At 37.4% G+C, this 17,956-nt stretch overlaps 1 protein-coding gene across 1 annotated transcript in view; it reads right to left on the bottom strand.

Annotated features, from left to right (window-relative positions):
• Window positions 1-1,763: 1,763 nt before the first annotated feature.
• The window catches only part of spef2 (sperm flagellar 2), a 16,917-nt gene continuing 724 nt past the window's right edge, over window positions 1,764-17,956 (bottom strand). Inside the window, exons 2-36 of the mRNA XM_015372491.1 lie at window positions 17,688-17,790; window positions 16,380-16,644; window positions 16,073-16,213; window positions 15,855-15,980; window positions 15,667-15,743; window positions 15,351-15,564; window positions 15,046-15,234; window positions 14,715-14,902; window positions 13,356-13,527; window positions 13,038-13,260; window positions 12,826-12,899; window positions 12,641-12,698; window positions 10,830-10,917; window positions 10,401-10,651; window positions 10,246-10,312; window positions 9,999-10,153; window positions 9,435-9,553; window positions 9,044-9,171; window positions 8,590-8,728; window positions 8,380-8,517; window positions 8,157-8,296; window positions 7,260-7,323; window positions 7,128-7,187; window positions 6,882-7,017; window positions 6,730-6,837; window positions 6,390-6,528; window positions 4,832-4,904; window positions 4,591-4,747; window positions 4,394-4,500; window positions 4,050-4,232; window positions 3,827-3,919; window positions 3,071-3,241; window positions 2,754-2,969; window positions 2,078-2,200; window positions 1,764-1,902 (exon numbers count right to left, since the gene is read on the bottom strand). Of these exons, the coding sequence (XP_015227977.1) occupies window positions 1,870-1,902; window positions 2,078-2,200; window positions 2,754-2,969; window positions 3,071-3,241; window positions 3,827-3,919; window positions 4,050-4,232; window positions 4,394-4,500; window positions 4,591-4,747; window positions 4,832-4,904; window positions 6,390-6,528; window positions 6,730-6,837; window positions 6,882-7,017; window positions 7,128-7,187; window positions 7,260-7,323; window positions 8,157-8,296; window positions 8,380-8,517; window positions 8,590-8,728; window positions 9,044-9,171; window positions 9,435-9,553; window positions 9,999-10,153; window positions 10,246-10,312; window positions 10,401-10,651; window positions 10,830-10,917; window positions 12,641-12,698; window positions 12,826-12,899; window positions 13,038-13,260; window positions 13,356-13,527; window positions 14,715-14,902; window positions 15,046-15,234; window positions 15,351-15,564; window positions 15,667-15,743; window positions 15,855-15,980; window positions 16,073-16,213; window positions 16,380-16,644; window positions 17,688-17,790 (4,718 nt within the window). The 3' untranslated portion in view covers window positions 1,764-1,869. The remainder of the gene's footprint in view (window positions 1,903-2,077; window positions 2,201-2,753; window positions 2,970-3,070; window positions 3,242-3,826; window positions 3,920-4,049; window positions 4,233-4,393; window positions 4,501-4,590; window positions 4,748-4,831; window positions 4,905-6,389; window positions 6,529-6,729; window positions 6,838-6,881; window positions 7,018-7,127; window positions 7,188-7,259; window positions 7,324-8,156; window positions 8,297-8,379; window positions 8,518-8,589; window positions 8,729-9,043; window positions 9,172-9,434; window positions 9,554-9,998; window positions 10,154-10,245; window positions 10,313-10,400; window positions 10,652-10,829; window positions 10,918-12,640; window positions 12,699-12,825; window positions 12,900-13,037; window positions 13,261-13,355; window positions 13,528-14,714; window positions 14,903-15,045; window positions 15,235-15,350; window positions 15,565-15,666; window positions 15,744-15,854; window positions 15,981-16,072; window positions 16,214-16,379; window positions 16,645-17,687; window positions 17,791-17,956) is intronic.

Here is a 17,956-nt window from a genome sequence, read left to right on the forward strand (position 1 = left end):
ATAATTACTTTCCATATCATATATCCAGTTAGATTACGGTCGTCATTTTTTTATAAAAAAGTGAAAAGTTTAATCATTGCTGGACTGTTTTTTTTTTTTTTCTAATTCAGACATAAAAACAAGTTGAAATGTCGAACTAAAAGCTGGACTGTGAACCAAATAAAATCTAGAAGTCTGCTTGCCTTAAATGATATCTGCAGAGATCTTTTTTCTTATGTCCAGAGAACTTTTTAAGAATACTGCAATTATATATTTGGTTTAAAAGGAAAACCATCATAAGCAAGAAATTACTCAAATCACTCAGTGACAAAGTCATAGGCTCAAAAGCAGTATTTAACAGGAAGTTACAATCTATTTAATCATCCAGTGACAAATATATCATCTTTGCAGGCTCCTAAGTTTGATGTAAGTTAAAGTGAAGTGTTCATCCTATTATTTAGGGGAAACCTGGCCTCACAGGTAGACAGAGCCAAGCAGCGGTTACGATTGAGTGACAAACCAGGAGGAGAGTTTACAGCTAGAAACTGTATTTACAAAATCCTGTCAGATGAGAAGAATAAGAAGGTTTGATATATCAAATAAATGTGAAGCCTTTGTTCGGCCAATAACAGGATGGCTAAACTGAACTCATCTGGAATGAAAGATTAATGAGCTGAGCTGTAAGGTGAGTATAAACCTGACTTAGATGCACTAGTTCTGCCACTAGGAATGGGTCGGATTCCAGAAAACTATTGTGAGAAACTTAACATGTTGAAATTCTTAGAAAGTGTATATAACCATCAGAATAAAAGGAACAAACAGTTTCTGACCTTTAGCAAATAGCGGAAATGTTGGTAATCCTAACTGACTTAAATAATAAATGGGGAAAATCTGATTTAAGGTGTGACATCTACATTTTAAAAACTGACCTCATACAATATATGCTGCAGAAATATGAACAAGAGGAAAAACCAGGCCTGCAGGAGTTAAAGACATCAAGGATGGCAACGTCATGACGTCCTCTCAGGAGGAAATTTATTATCTGTGTGTCCTCCAATAGCTTATCGCAGTGGAAGGACAGAGGCACAAAGAAATGTAGAAATCTATTACAGTTCTCACAGAAAGACAGAGAAATAAGGACAAAAACATCTCTGACTCAACTAAAAGAGTCCAGAGGTGTAAAATCACTTTAGTCTGCTCAGTAAAAACCAGCCGTTTTTATTCTGATATACCTTTGTACGAACAGCTATGTGCTTCTCTGAGCAGTGAAACGGTTAATTTATTGATCCTATTACTAATAAGTAAACCATTTTATATTTTGTTTGTATGTCTATAAACCTGTGAGCCATACCTCCATAAGTGGGGGTTCCTACTATGTGGTAGAATATGGAAAAGTAAAAAAAAAAGAATACAGATAATACAACACATCACATGTTTTTATTTAAATCATTTGCATAGATTTTTTTTTTTTTTGGCTTGAGACATGCAAATGTTAACTCATTAAAAGAGGACAACAATACAAGAAGGTACATCAATTTAAAAAACCAGAATAAAACATTAAATCCAATGTGAGGCACTTTAAAACATGGCAACTACCCCAAACACCAGGAAGGAGATTTGAGCCAAAACAGAGCACTGAACATTTGTTTACACACCATCTGGCTTTATCTTAAACAAACAAAAACAGGCAAATATGTTTCCAGTGTAGTCAAAAATGTAAAAAAAAAAAGAAGAAAGAATTAAGTTTGAATTGAACATGTGGATTTCTGTTAACACTTTTATATACCGGTAACACAAATAGTTTAACTCTTCCACTTTTGAATGAGTAAATACTAGTAGAGAAAACTAGCTTGTTTCTTAATGAAAAACTTCAAGTGTGACAAATGCTTTTCACCCTGAAGGCCCAGCAGCATTCAGAAGGTTCTACAAAGCAAAGAGAAAAATAGAGATGGTTAACATTTTGTAATCAATATAGATAAAATGAAGATTTACACAACAGGTGGGACCAATATTAAGGCAAATACCAAGGAAATGAAGGCTAAGATGGTTTAGAAATAAAAGAATAAATCAAAATACAGAAATATTTGCTGGAGCTTACAACAAGCTGGAAGTGTGTTGAAGTCTCGATCATTGTGTCGATGTAAGGATGCTGAGAAATAATGGAGAAGGGGACTGGTTCATCAGGCTGATATCCCAGTTCACTGAACGCTTTCTCCAGATTCTAACAGGAGGCAGAGACACAGAGGATCAGCAGGGCAGAAAGTTTCAACATTAAAGATCATAAACAGGACTAGTTTTGGACAAAGAGCGAGCAAAAAAGTTTTCTCATAACCACGGAAACAATCAGTAAGTATCGTCTCATTGGAATGGCAATAACAATCAATACACAGGGTGTCTGGGATAGTTGAAAAATCAAGCCATTTCAGCTTCAATTTCAGGATGGACATTCTGCAGGACATAGTAGAAGTAACTCAGGAGACTTTGGACTTCATTTCATTTAATATTATTTATTCATTTACACTTCGGTCTCATTTACCCTCGAAATGACAGTTAGAGAAGAATCTAACCATAGTGTTAAAAGTATTTCTGCATTATTTACAGAACCATAATTAATAAGAAACTAGAGGTGATAAATAACGTCTACAGCTCACTGCCTATTCCCAATAAATACAATTTAATTAATTCTTAAATAAACTGTAATAAAAAAAAACTCCTGCTATGGTTCTTGGTCATTTTTTTCTAAATGTAGTTTTTGAAATTCCAAAATGAAATACCAGTTTATGTTCTTCCTGACTCAAGCACCCTGGAGGAAGTGGGGTGCTGCCCTCCATCTTGGTGACTTTGTGGCAGGTGACATCGAGGAAAACAGAAATGGGAACTTCCTGGTCCTTCAATAAGCTGCTGGATGACAGCAGACCTTCCTCTTCTTTGTAGTCCTCAGTAAACGTGAAGGATGGGAGCTCTGGGGTTTCATCTGTGCTAGGTAGGGGCTAAAACATGCAACTTAACATGAAATTCGCTTGCACAATCATTTTTGAGAGAAAGTAACATGCAGAGAACAGAAAACCTGGATTAATTTTTCTTTACTGACCTTTATGAGGAAGCTCTTTGAAGGCTGCTGGATATGTTGTCCCAACACGACACTAAGGGCTCTGATGAACCCCTTTCTGGGGTCAGGGTCGGCTGCAAAGTACTTGAGCATGGACACATAATTCAGCCGTGGAGGAGAGGAGGAAGGGTCTGCAAACAGCTGGAAGAAGAACTGGGAGAGAAAAACAGACGTAAATATCAGTTTCTGTTAGTTTTAATGCAAACAAAAAACAGAAATAAAATTTCACAAAGTTTGCTTAGTGGGAAATAATAAAAACAAAATGTGAGAGAGTCTCATTACCTAAAAGAAAGAGACATTACTCACATATATTTAGGACATTTTCAGTTCTAAATTTCTGCCTCATGTTGGGTTTGGCGTGCAGGCTAAAGGGTTTAATCCTTCTGTATGTTTTCTGTGTCTTTGGTTTAGTCTGTGACAAACTGTATGGTTCTCCCTCTTCTTACTACTCATTTATAAATCTGCAATAAACTATTACATACAGGTGGAGGATTTATACCAACTGGAAAACTTACTTGTCCTGATTTTTCAAATTCTAAATAAAAAAATATATATATTATTGAGTTATTTAGAATTATATGTTGGTCTGTAAAATAAAACCCCAATAAAAACAGTCAATTTTGGTCTGGAATTAGTTAAAATATAACAAAATGTAAAGTTTAAGGTTACTTTCTTGTTGTGTGTAACTCAAACTTCCTTTTAAACTGTAAATAATGAAGCTGAATCGCGGTCTGTTACCTTACGCAGGTCTGCTAGACGGTTGTAGGGTAAAGGCTCGGACGGGTCCTGAGGAACATCCTGGTCACTCTCACTGGAAAACCACAACTCTGTCTGTTGGCATGGAAAATACATTTTCAGCAACCTATACAACTAATATCAGTTAAATCACAGCCTTATTTTCTGTACAATAAACTCATAGAACTATATGATGCTCTAGGTAAACTAAAGTATAGATCCTTACCTGTAGATACTGGCCCTCGTTTATATATCCGGTGTTATCAGCATCTGCTTCCTTGAATTTTTGCAACAAATCCAGCAGCTGTGTAAGAGAGGGAAGTGGCCAGGGGAGAGCAGCACTGAGCAGAAAGCGGCGCCAGTCTATCAGCTCGTATTCATCAGTTAGCAAAGCCACCATCTCTGAGAGCTGAGGGCAGGAGATACAGTAGAATATGGAATTTATTTCTATGTATTGTCCATTGAAAAGAAATGTGTTTGGTCTTTTATTAACATTCCTGTGTGCTCCAAGGACATGTGTATATGTACAGCATGTACAGCATGACTCACTGGTGTGAACCTGCTGAATACCTGAGTTTGATTCATATCTGTCCATGCTTCAGGAACCCTGTTTCTGCGTAGGCTGTTATAAACCAGATCTTCAAGAAAAGCAATGAAATCAAAACTGGACATGAGGCCTAAAAGACAGAAAGAGGGGAAATGATTTTGGGTGATATTTAATAATACATTTAGAGACAGCTCAAATGGTCTGTGGTGCACATAATCACCTGATGGAGCAATGTGGGACAGGTGATAGTGGAGCGATTCCAACTGAGTCACTGTCATAATGAACCGATTTGGTTTCTCCACAGGAGCAGGATGGGGGGGAGGAGGTGGATCTGGATACAACTTATAATCTCCATTCAGATAGAACTCACAGTCCTCCTATGGTAAAGGAGATGAAAACTGTTCTCAGACGCTACAGTTGATCACTACAGTTTAAAAGGTTCACTGAAAGGCTTTACTGACCAACACCAGCTCATACTGCAGCTTAGCACCAGCCTCTATGTGGTAACGGACCAGTTCTGATAGCTGATCCATGCTGAAGACAGACAAATGAAAATGTCTAGAGTCTCTTTGCTGCACAATGTGTGTCTACAGCTCTGTATAGCCTGACCACTGAGCATTTTCACATTTTTGTAACAACCACAAGCTTGATTGCATTTTAATGGGATTTAATGGGACAGAGCAACACAAAGCAAAAAAAAAATATCATTGGGTGGAAGAAACATATAAAAAAGAAAAAAATACACAATTCAAAAACCATTTGCAGTATTTAAGAGTATACCTCTTAATGGCGCGTATTGTCTGTCTCATTAAGTTTGAAACTAATCCAATATCTTTGCTGTCATTTCCTGTTTCTCCACAAAATATCATAACTTTGTTTTGGCAAAGCACTAACTTTGTTCATTTTGTCAAGGACAGTCCATCTGACAATGCTACACGTTAAAACAATGCTAGTTTGGAATGAATTTGGCTCTTCTTAGAGACAAAACTAATCAGTTCATCAACACACAACCAACCCAAGAAGAGCATGTTTTCTAATGGGAACCAGTCGACTGGTCCCCACAATGTAACATATTGCATGTAGTTGTTACCACATGGTTAAAAACACCTGCCACACATAAAACTATTAACAGCAGATACATATGATCAAAATTAAATGTTATTCCAAACTATAGTAAAACAGGCTGTTTTTAATCTACTTTGCATTAAACCTTAATCTACAAACCCATCTATTGTGAAAACACAGCATGATGCTACCACTACCCTGCTTCTGCATGTGCAGAGTGAGTTTCTATATGTTCTGCATGTAGACCAAAAACCAGTTTAGGGTTTATCAGATCACAGCACCTCGTTCCAAATGTTTGCTATATCATCTCAGTGGTTTGTGAACACCAGGAAAAGAATTCTGTATTTCTTCTGGCCAGATTGACGGAGATCATAAATATCCTCAATTTATGTCCGGTCAAACTGACCATATGCGGGTTTGGCAATACCACTGAGAAGGCTTTAAGAAGTATGGTTACTATAAATAGAAAGCTGTTGGGCACAGATTTGTTCAGCCTAGCAAAAATGAACCTGGAAAAATGGAGGAAGGCAAAGATTTTATCAGAAAGTTGAGGTGCTTGTTTTAGATAAAAGTATTGGCTTCTTCTAAGTCCAACTTAAGAAAACCCTAATACCCTTTGTTGCTGTTTAGCTCATTGTATATGCTGATGTATGTTGTTGTCATTTAAGTTAAGTGCCTGATGACAATACTGCAAACTAATTTCCAAACAGAGAACCAACATCATAAATTATAGGCTGATTCCTTCCCTACCAGATGTTGATCTATGCAGTGCCATCTCGGTCACCATGGCCTCATTGGCTGCTTCTATGTATGATCACTACCTTTGTTGCTTTATATTGCTATATCTAACTCTACAGACCCAAAACAAATCTGCCACTTGTGTCTGCGATGTAATAGAGTTGGATAAATACCCACAGCAAACCATATGAGAACAGGTGATTATAAAAATCCTACCACTTCCTCTCTGATAGGTAGCGGTCTTGAAGCCCCTTCTCCATTATGCTGAAGGTCTCTTGCAGTTTGCTTAACAGGGAGTCGATCATCATCAGTCCGTGGGCTTTCACAAGCTCAAGGCGAACCTTGACTGATTTTTCTATAAACCAAACAAATGAAAGGAGGAAAGAGTTCTGTTAAACATTCACAAATTAAATTAATTTTATCTTGGTGAATAAGAGGAAATGCATACATTAACATGAAAAAGTACAACGCACCCCATGGTAATGTAATTACTGAACTATAAATGAGTAGCACAGATGCTGTAAATGTATTATATAGTTAGTGTTAATGTACGTACCCTCATGAGTCTGAGCAGTTTTGTATTCCTTACGTATTTTCTCTCTCATTTCTTGTTCATGAGTGTTTTCTGTAGTTTCTGGAGGCTCCTTTAACTTATCCTCTGGTCAAGGGGGAGAGAAATATGCAAGGTTAAATCCTTCCAAAGGAGGCCTGATGAAAACGTCATATAGCTCTGCTGTAGGTTATTAAACATTATGCCTGTTTGCTTTTTTGGTGGACGCTTTTTCTTTTTAGGCTTTACTGCACTTGAAGGTTTCTCCTTTTTCTCTGTCTCTGCTGCCGACACCTACATAATGAAAGACCGGCATAAGTCAAAATTAAAAAAGAAGACAATATATGGTATACAGAACAATTATAATACTCTTCAGGCTCACACAAGCATAAAATGGGCCTTACCATTTGGCTGATGGCCTGTAAAGCCTGCATGTGGTCATTGTAAAATTTCATCTGGAAAGACTTGAAGAAAAAACAGAAGGAATCACTACCGACTGATTATGGATCTGAATAAGCTGGAATATTAAAACTGACCTTTATGAGTTTTGATGGAAACTGGTCTTCCATCATAGAGGCTTCATTTTTTGATTTAGGGCACCTATAAAATAAAAAACTATGAATTGAATCAGTTTACATAAACCATTAGAAACATTTGAAAGAATTTACTGTTATGTATTCATTTCTAAAACTAGTAGGATTTTAATGAGGTTCAAAGGTTTTAATGTCTTTCATTTTTGCATTTCCTCCTGTTAATGCTTTTTTACTAAACATATTTTATTGATATTCAGATATTGGTATTTTCATTTAGGAGCTTCTTATTATCAGGAAGTGGCTAGAATATGATACAGCTCATTTTACCCTTGCACCACTGGAAGGTAAGTGTCTGAACACCACAGATTCTACATTTGATTCAGATTTGAGCTTTGACTAGGCCATTCCAACCCAGGAATATTTTAATAACCAGATATATGTTTAGGGCTTAGAAGGTTTATCTTCTGCCCCAGCCTGAAGTCTTTTGCTGCCTCCTTCAGCAGAGGCACCAATCCTGGTCATCGGGAACCACTGAATCATTCTGTATTTAGTGAGCCTCTTTCCACATAAACTGAACGGCTTCCCTTTCCCTACTGGAAAGGAATACACAGCATGATACTGCCACCATTTATGCTCCAGATCAACAATACATTCTTTCTCTTCAACAGCTCCATGTCTCACCTCTCTGCTGGGTCCCTCGATCTACATGCAGCTGTTTGCTCTCTATGTTCACTACTGATTTCACTGGACCTTATTAAGTTAGCATTGGCAATAAATGCACTCTGCAGCTTGTTAACTTTTCATATAACATTTACCATATAAAATCCCAATACAGTGAAGGTTTTGGTAATAACATATAAAGCTCCACAGGAGTGTACACTTTTGCGCTAAAGTTCTTACGTGGCTTTCTGATATTTAGGTATTTTCAGCAGAGAGATTTTGTCGAATTTGGGGACTAGAGTCAGCGGTTCTTGTCTTTGCATGCTCCCGTAGTAGACCTTAAGGGTGCAGAGTGTTTTATGGAAACGGCTTAGCTCTTCCTGTACAAAACAAAGCAAGCAAAAGGTGAGATGGGCAAAAACAGTCGCTCAGCCAAACAGTTACACAGATTTTGGCAAGTTACCTGTATTATCATAGAGTGGTTGTTGACCAGACAAGTGACCTGCATCTCCACCCACTGAGGACACATGACAGCCTTCTTCTCTTGCTCATCTTCTTCTCTACGTTTGTCAATTAAATCCAACAGACATTCCTGCAATTTCTGGATGCATATAAGATCGACTCAGTCTGCCACTTTGGCATGACGGTGCAGTATGTGACAAAGTACACCTACATCCATCCTCAAATGAAGCTCTTCTTTGGTCTCCTCATCTTCTCTCATATCGTCTGGTATGCTGTTGAAGTCCTTCTGCCATTGTAGAATTAACATCTGCCTTAAGTCGGGGCGACCCAGGAAATGGTTGAATCTTTTTCTAAACAGTTAACACAGTTTTACAATAAAAGTGAAGACATTTACGTTAACAGTGAAATATGACAGACAAAAAACTGATTATATTCACTTTAACAATCCCTCTGAACCTAGAGGAAAAGATAACCATTTTATTTATTTAAATTTCTAGAGAAGAGGGTACAAATGTGCATATTGCTGACTGGAAGAAAGCCAAAGCTGTTTGGTTTAACAACAATTGCTTTTTCAACCTTAAAAGAAAAAAAAGAAGAGGTGGAAAAAATCTCCTACAAGTAGGGTTCAGAGGTAAAACCAAGAAACCTAAAGTCTGACATATTACCTGATGGCGAAAAGGTGATGATCAATAAGAGAGAGCTGTAGACGCAGCCTCTGCATCACTTGCTTTATGTTGTTTGCATAAGACTGACAGCCTTGGTACCAGTCTGAATACAGCTTAACTGCTACATCCTGGAGAAAGATGATACAGGATAAAATATATTTTTTAACAAAAACTGAAAACATAAAGGAAACAGCAGACATGTCAAGGAGAAGGTTGTGAACAAGTTCAAATCAGGATTAGTTTAAAAACATTCCTAGCTTTGAAAGTCTTGCAAACAACAGTTCAATCAACTGATTACAAAGAGAGGCTACACATAAAAAACTAGGAGCTTTCCCAAAAGGCATTAAAATGAAGACAAACATGACATCAGTAAAGAAGCAGTATATCCTACTGGAAGCAGTGGTTCATTTACGTAGAGCGGACTCTCTGAGCCTGATTCAGGTCGGACCATGTTTCCCTCATCAGACGCAGCATTAGAAACAGAGGAAGGGGACAGGTTGGCAGGATGCTCTGTTCATCACACAAAAAAAGCACAAATTACCTTTAAAATAACAATACTGAGGTGGGATTCTAAAAAAGCTGATCATTCATGTCATAATGTGTTTAGATCAAAAGTAAAATCTCAATTTTCCCTTATTATTGCTAGCGCAGGATTCTACAGAACTCCTTCTTGAGTCCAGAGTATTTGTGTCTAATAATGCATCTTTAACTGGAGGATCAACAGGAGCTTATGAGGGAATGCTTAACAAGGAGGTGGAAAAAATACCATTTGTTCTCAGTAAAACATGTCCGCAAATGCATCTTTTTTTACTTAAATAACCATAACCTTATTTCTATCTAAAAAAATTATTTTTCTTCAAAATAAATCATTCAAAAATCTCTATCATCATTATTATTATTGAGAATTGTCAAATTAACTGTTATTCATTAATATGAACATGGCAACAAAGGACACCTTCATCTTGTCTTTCAATAACTTGCTGCAAAACAGACTCCACTGATCTGTAAAGCTCCTCCTCCTCCACATCAGCGTTGAGGCAAATTAAAATGTTTTGCTCATCGCCAAACCATGCCTCCACTTCTGGCCAGGCATCTGAGAAAGCTGCAATCCTTTAGGAGAAAAATAAAAGTTAAAAGCCTCATGCAGGTGAAGGATTTAATGCGGCTCTATTCCTGTCGGATTACTTTATTATTACCGGTACCTGTGAGGAATCTGTGCACGATACATAACGTCTTCTTCCTCTTGGGAGGCTGTGGCAGCATCTGGATCTTAAGATGGTTCAGGTAGAATATTACCATATGGACACCAAAAATACACCTCACCTACTGTACTTCATGATACATCATAGCATCATACCCCCATGGCTGTGTGCCCGTCTAACCACACACTCATCAGGTATATCCAGCAAGAGAGCCAGGTCCAGAACAGGTGAAGTTGGAGCTGGTGGAGGTTTAGATAAGTATGGATAGGCATCAGGTTCTGCTGTGTTGTTTACAAAGTCCTCTTCTTCATCCACGGTCCCTCCCAAAGCTTTCTCCAGCATACGGGCCTGAGTTACATTATTTGGAAAGCCATCCAGGATCCAACCTGACTGAGCTGGAACTTGACTAATAAGAAGAAATCACCTGTGTCAGTTTTTTCATTACTTGAGAGGTTAATGTTGTTTAGAATCAATAAGCTCACTTTTCTGCAGTCAGTAAAAAGTCCATTGATAACACACAATATGACAGCTTGGCTGACTAAATCCTAATAAGATGTATTTAATACATTACAGTACATGATTACCTGATTGCTTTGACTAAAATCTTCACAATCAACTCATTTGGAACGGCGTTTCCTTTTCTCATCTCCTTCAGATCTGCTGCTCCTAGCACTGCAAGTGAGGGCAGCTGAATAAACACAAAACAGAACCGAATTACTTGTGCTTCCTTAGAAACTGATGTTAGAACAGAAAATAAGGGTTAGAATTCATTATGTAAATTCTTGGAATTTTTTGAGTGTCTGTCAGTGAAATACTCTGAATGCCAGTGATTTCAATACAAATAAAAAAGTTGTATAAAAAAACTGAAAACTGAGATAGCAGAGTAGAAGTTCATTAACAGCATCCCTGAGCACTCACTGTGTAACTACATTCTCCTTTTTCTTCTTGTCTGTTCACATCTGAGGAGGTAAGAAAAAAAAAAAACATAAAATTTAAAGAAAATAAGAAGCTTCATAAAAAGGAAAAATTATTTTAATACAGACTTCACAAATGTAGTCATGCCCCTTTAACCTATGCATATCTTAGTTTCTAAGTAGTGTTACACCGATTCTGATACCAGTACCGGGCGGGGTCACGATCCAGCACTAAAATGGTGATATTGGTATTGGTGAGTGCTGACTAATGGTGCACCGATATCATTTTGAGAGCCAAAAGACAACTATTGTCACCAATTCCAGGTAGGCAATAAAAAGTTCTACTAGATTCACTTTGTTTTAGTTTTTTTTTCTGCTTCACAAAGGTAGGCAGCAGCTGGACAAAGCCATGATGGCAATTATTTTACATCCAAGTAGTATGCAGTTCCTCATATATATATATACACACACACATACACATAAATTTCAAAGAGATGGTATTGGTATTGTATCAGCCAAAACTGCACAGCCAGGTGTCAGGTATTGGGGACCAAAAAATGGCATGGGCGCAACACTATCTATAAGCCAGGAGTGGGGCCTGCTATCAGAGATGGCTTTGAGGCGGTTAGACTGTCTCAAAAATAGGAGTTTGCAGAGTTGGAGCTGCCAAGAATATAACTGAGAGAGAGCAGGATGGACAGGATTAGGAATAGAGATGCACCAATCCCATACTTGGATCAGATATTCGCTCTGATATTAACTAATTAGTATGGGATAAATGACACCGATCCAGCACTCATTTCTATTTTTAAGGATATCATACATAGCAATACCGGAACAGCGATCTAGTGACTTCAGTTTTAGGATTGGAACGCTCATTACATCATCGCACAGATGGCACACAGCAGCTAGTGATTTATATCTGTTATTTTTTTACCTTTTATGTAACAATGCTTATGTGAAGTAAGACACATTTACTCACATGGCAAAGTATACGCTTAATTCACTCACTGGTAATACTGGATTGAACTGTAAAGTGGGAATTGTTGTGAATTGGCACTATATAAATAAACAGAATTGAATTGGATATTGGCCTTATGCTCAGCTCATGTATAGGATAAGAGGAAAATGGATCGGTGCATCTCTGATTAGTAATGAGCAGGTGAAGTGCAGGAATGAACAGGTCAGAGGAAAAGCTGAGTATGGCCAGTTTAAAAAAAAAAGTAAAAAAAAAAACAATGACATCTGAAGACATTTAGTTGTACTGAATTTATGGGAAATAGAACAACGCTGGAAAGGGGTTTACTAAAAACAATGTAAAAAACATCTTCATAATGGCCCATCACTTAATTTTCAGTAGAATACATTTACATTTATTGTTTTAAGTGACAAAATGGTTAAAAAAAAAATACAAGGATATGAATACATTTACAAGGGACTGCACATAGAAAAAAACTGAATCATTAGTTTCAATAAACCACCTGATGTGGAGGTTATGTACAGCTGCTCATCACTCGTCTCGTCCTGTTGATTTGTGACCTATATTTATTAACAAAAAATAAAGTTTGTTATAAACTTTTTAGTGATATCAAGAAAAGTGTTTAGAGGTTAATCGATAGCAAGTTAAAAAGAACTGTAAAAGTGATCTTCCAGCATATTAACTGACCTCTTCTCCATCTTTAAAAGGCTTCAGAGCTTCTTCAATCAGTGTGTTAGTTGATAACACTCTGACGCCAAGTGCTAAAAAACAAGAGCAATCATATGAAAACACTGCATTTAAAGATTTTTAGTAAAGATGAAATCTAAAAAGGCAAAAACGCTTTAAATGTAGGAACATTTTTTTTCTCTAGCTCGGGTTATATAATGGAAATGTTACACCTTCAGCAATCTTGGCCAGACAGGTGGTTTTGCCTGAGCAAAACTTTCCCAGGATGCAGGCTTTGATACGGAATCGAGGAAATGAGGATGCAGACGATTCCACAATGGGAGGATGAGCAAGTGTTTGAAGTTGATGGACAACATGGGCCAAAGTGTTGTTGGGGCCTGGAGGTAATTTGGGGCCATGTCCATCTTTTGGCCACAACCATTCGCCGACCATATTCTTAAAAATAAAACAGATTCTTATATCTGACGAAAAACAAGCACAATGTCACACATGCTGTGCTTTTAAAGTATGCAGACAAATTTCTGACTTACAATGTATTCCTCATAATCCAGGTTGTTGAGTACCTCCAGTTTCTTAAGCTGTAAAGAGTCTAATGAAACAGAGAATCCAGGTTCTGGTTGAGAGGGGTTTCTTGGCTCATAAAAAGGAATACCTCTAAGGAACAACTCCTTCCACTCTTTATTCTTCTTATCCGTAGGGACACTGCAAACGACATAATAACAAAGGTCAGGTGGGAACTTTAAATTGTGGGAAGAATTGGATCATAGACCAAGACCAGAAAATAGCTTCAAGTTCATCAATTCCACAATAATAACAGCACAGAATATATCTAATAGCATCTGAATACTCATTCATCAATGCTTTAAGAAAATAAAAAAACATAATATCGTGAACATGATTTAAAGGTATAATGCAGGGTTTTCGCAAATCCTCCATTATAATCCTCTCCACTTTAAGCAAAAATGCACAAGCACAACCCTGTAACTGCACAGGGAGTGCCTATTAAATGCAGTTGCGTGCATGGATGAGCCCATTTCTCCTCGTGCAAACTCTGTTTAAAAGTTGCTGCTTGCATCACTCATACAAGCTTACGTTCCAAAAGAAGATTTGCAATTTTTCCTCTATCTCAGACTCATCACCAGTAAGTGAAAATGGGGACAAACACATAGGACAACCTTATATAAACATATCACCAGAATGATTGACAATTAGGAGGACCACTTATTTTGATGATCCAAAATAGAACATCTTCTGCTAAACCTTTAAAAAGGAACAAATCTTAACTAACTAAATGACCAATTTGCTTTATTAAAAGCAGGAAGTGCATCACTTTGAGCTGCTGCATTACTCTAGCTCAGAGGTCACCAAGGACCCTCAAGGACCACATGGGTCCCCCTCAGCATCTTCTGCAAACAGAACAACTCACCAGTGGACTGTTTGAAATTGTATTTTATGCTACTGCTCTTTTTTTTTTATCATTTATAGAGCATTTCATTATATCTATCTATCATTTAGAACATTTAAGCATTTATAGGGATTTCAAAATGGCAGTATCAAGTAAATTAGAAATGAAAAGAAACAACAGATATATGTTTGTTATCTATGAAGTATAGATGAACACTGAGTCTTCCAGTTCACAGTTCAGTATTAGTGGCCCGTCTTATGACTCAGTACCCATGAAGTAGCCCTAGGTCTTAAAAAGGTTGGTGACCTCTGCTCTAGCTTATTATAGCTGGAGAAACTTCTTGTCATTCAGAGTCTTTCTGTGGAGTAACTGGTCTATTCCTGATGGAGTATATGTTCATTGCTAATCACATTTCATTAAATCAAACAAACACCATAATGATCTCAATGTTTATTATGTTTATAAAAGTTAGCATGTTACGTACTTCCCTGTGAGCATGTGATATTCTCCAACTGTGGTTGCTAAGTCCACCATCTCTCCCAAAACATTCAAGCAGATGGCAAAATGCTCTCTGTGTCTGCTCTCAACACGCTCTGCACCCATCCTCTTACATAATTCCAGCTCCTTTTGGATTTCTTCTTCTCGAGCCAATTTAGCACACTGAGCCAGAACCTACACCAGACCCAGGCAGAAGCCAGGGATTAAAAGAGAAAGCAATTCAAAATCTTCCTGTTGCTGCTGGAACTAATTCAAAACAAGGAATTCAATCAAATCCCCATGAAACCTCCCCTAGAAAGAGTGAATTTTGCCCTCACCGCCTTCCTGACCAGAGCTTCTTGAAAGTCTTTTTCTCTTTGCTGCTGGTACTGCTGGTCTCTGAAACGGCGATTCTCAATAATCACCTCCTTTTCCCTACGTATCTGCATCAGGTATTTCACCAAACACTTCTCTCGCTGCGACTGACGTGTCATACACCGTACCAGTTGCTCGTCGAATTGTTCCTCCTGAAAAGAATAAATTAGTTAACTAATTTAGGTTAAAAAAAGTAGACAGTATAAGTGGAGGTAAGCGAGGATATCTCTATCTATCTGTATCTGTTGCTGTTAGGAACAAGTTTTACCAGCTGAGCTTGGAGAGCTTTCCCCTGCTCCACCAGAAATCGGTCTACTCTTTTTTGTCTCTCCTTTTGAGTCACAGCATCTTCCTTCATTCGCTGGCGGATCCTCTGTATATACTCTTTATTGGATTGTAACATCAGTTCATTGTTACTTTCAGAGACTCCACTGCCATGTTTGATGGCCCAAAGAGAGGTATCTACATGAGTGGGTTGATCGCTGTAACCAAAAACAATGAGTATGAAAGAGAAACGTCTACATAGACAGACACAACAATTTAAATAGAAGGGTATCAAATGAATACAGCATTGCCCTTCTTACCTTGGCAAGGAAGCAAAACCAGAAGTAACGGGCTTACGCTGTTTCTCCTCAAATTTAGCAATTTCTGCCTGGACCATCTGTCAAATCAAAGCAGTAGGAAAAGCAGAACAATTTCATTTATTGCCTTAGAGCGAATAAAATAAAAACAATGATGATGTAGGGATTTTTTATTTTGGTCAAACCTGTGTTTTCATTTCTTTGAGCTGCTGCTGCTTGATCTTTCTGCTGAGATTTAAACTGAAGGAAGATTTCATTAGCAGCTCTGTAGGGTCTTCAGTGGAGTCATCGTGCCTCTGATGACAGACCTGTGACATCTCCACATAATGAGCACAATATAATCAAGCATCTAGGGTTATATGTGTATTTATCTTGGTACTAATGTTGGTTATTTTCTATACTTTTTTACCTTTCTAACCTTTTCCATCGTTTTTAATTCTGGGATTTTAATTTGCTTCTTTTGCTTCACTTGTCGGCCTTGATCTGTACAGTGCTGAGCAATTTTTGGAAGATTCTGATCTGCACTGGGTTTGACCAGCGGAGGAAGGCGCTGTACAAAAAGAAATATCCTTTTTACACATTTACCTCGCAATTTCCAACATTTTTCTTATTTCAAATTAAGTCATACAAACAACTGACTTTTGGTAGAGAGTAAGACTTTTAAACATTTTGTCCACAAACACAAGCCTAAAAGCACTGGTAATGAAAATACTCACACATCTATTGAGTGTTCTTACAATGGAGGATGATCCATGCTCTTCTTTGTGCAGCTGAACCCTGGCTATGGGCTGCATCGCTGCTCGGCCGCCTCCTGGACTCTTCTTCCCTTTAAGCGCCACATAGAGCTGGTAAAGAAGGTTGGTGACAACATCCAGTTTCTCCTTCATCACGTCTTGAGCTATGTTGATATTATAGGAGACCCCCAGTAGCTTCAAACTTGGACGAAGTCGTGAGAAGTTATTGACTTTGGCGATGGAGGTGCTAAAACAAAAGATGTGATAAACTTTTAACATTTGCTGAACACTTTAAATGTGTTTTAAAAGCTTGGATTTAGCACTTAAAAATGATAAAATACCAAGAATGGTCAAACTTGGGCTGAATAATTCTACAGAGCGTTTTTTAATAAGTGCAGCCATCTTAGTAAAGGTCCTATGCACAAACCGCATTTTAGAGAATACTTAAGCATTGAAAAATAATTAAGTCCAGGTCTGACATGACCATTTTGGCTACAAAAAGTATTTTGTAACCTTTCATAAGCAGAATACATGTTTCACAGATTAGAAGTCACTTTCTAATCAATGTGCAACAATCCAATCTAGTTTGACAAGATTATTTATTTCAAAGTTTGCTGATAAAGATGTGATACAGTTTCTTTTACATATTTAAACTAACCTTTGAATGCTAAATTAGAATCTTTAAGGGGAAAAGGACAAACAGACTTATTATAAACAGGATCATGGAGATCAAGGAACATCAGACAGGTCAATGATAAAGTTGTGGAGAAGTGTTACATGGGGTCAGGCGATAAATCAGTACTCCAACTTTGACCATTACACAAAACAGCTTTGTGCAACATTCAGAAAGGGAAGGCTTTATGAAAAACTGCAAACCTGTCTATGTAAAGTGCAAAGTGTTTTGCTGACTAAAGCTATAACAAAAATATTTAATCAATTATTTAAACAAAAGAGAAAGATCTGAACTAAACTCAACTGAAATGCAAGGGAAAAAATAAATTAATGAGGGAAATAAATCCAATTATTTCTAATTCTAGTCATGGGAAAAGCTGAACTGAATTGAAAAAAAAAAAATAACACCATAAAACAACGTGACTAAGAAGAAAATAGTGCAGATGAAGTAGCTTCACAACAAATGTGGAGACACAGTAACCAGGAGAAATGCACAGAGACATAAAATACAAACAAATCAGATTAAAATGTGTGGTTTTCTAGGGAAAACATTCAAATAAGGAACATTTGAAGGTCCCTGTAAAACGACCGGCATCACCATTAAGGGAGGAAACTTACCCCTTTTTCAAAAACATGTTAAAATCCTCCAGCATCTGATATTTATGAAGAATCTCTCCAAACAGGTACCCATCGGAGAAATACTTGGCAAAGTTTCTGGGCTCTGTAAATGTAGAGAGAGCGACCAGGTATAAAACTGTCAAACAATGATATCCAAAGGAAATCTAAAGCAAATCATAAGCTAATCTACTGATGTGTCATCATTTAAACTACACACATACGTACATATACACACATATATAAATATATAATAATATATATATATATAT

The sequence above is a fragment of the Cyprinodon variegatus genome, unplaced genomic scaffold, assembly GCF_000732505.1.
Source record: "Cyprinodon variegatus isolate N-32 unplaced genomic scaffold, C_variegatus-1.0 Scaffold73, whole genome shotgun sequence".
Lineage (NCBI taxonomy): Eukaryota > Metazoa > Chordata > Actinopteri > Cyprinodontiformes > Cyprinodontidae > Cyprinodon > Cyprinodon variegatus.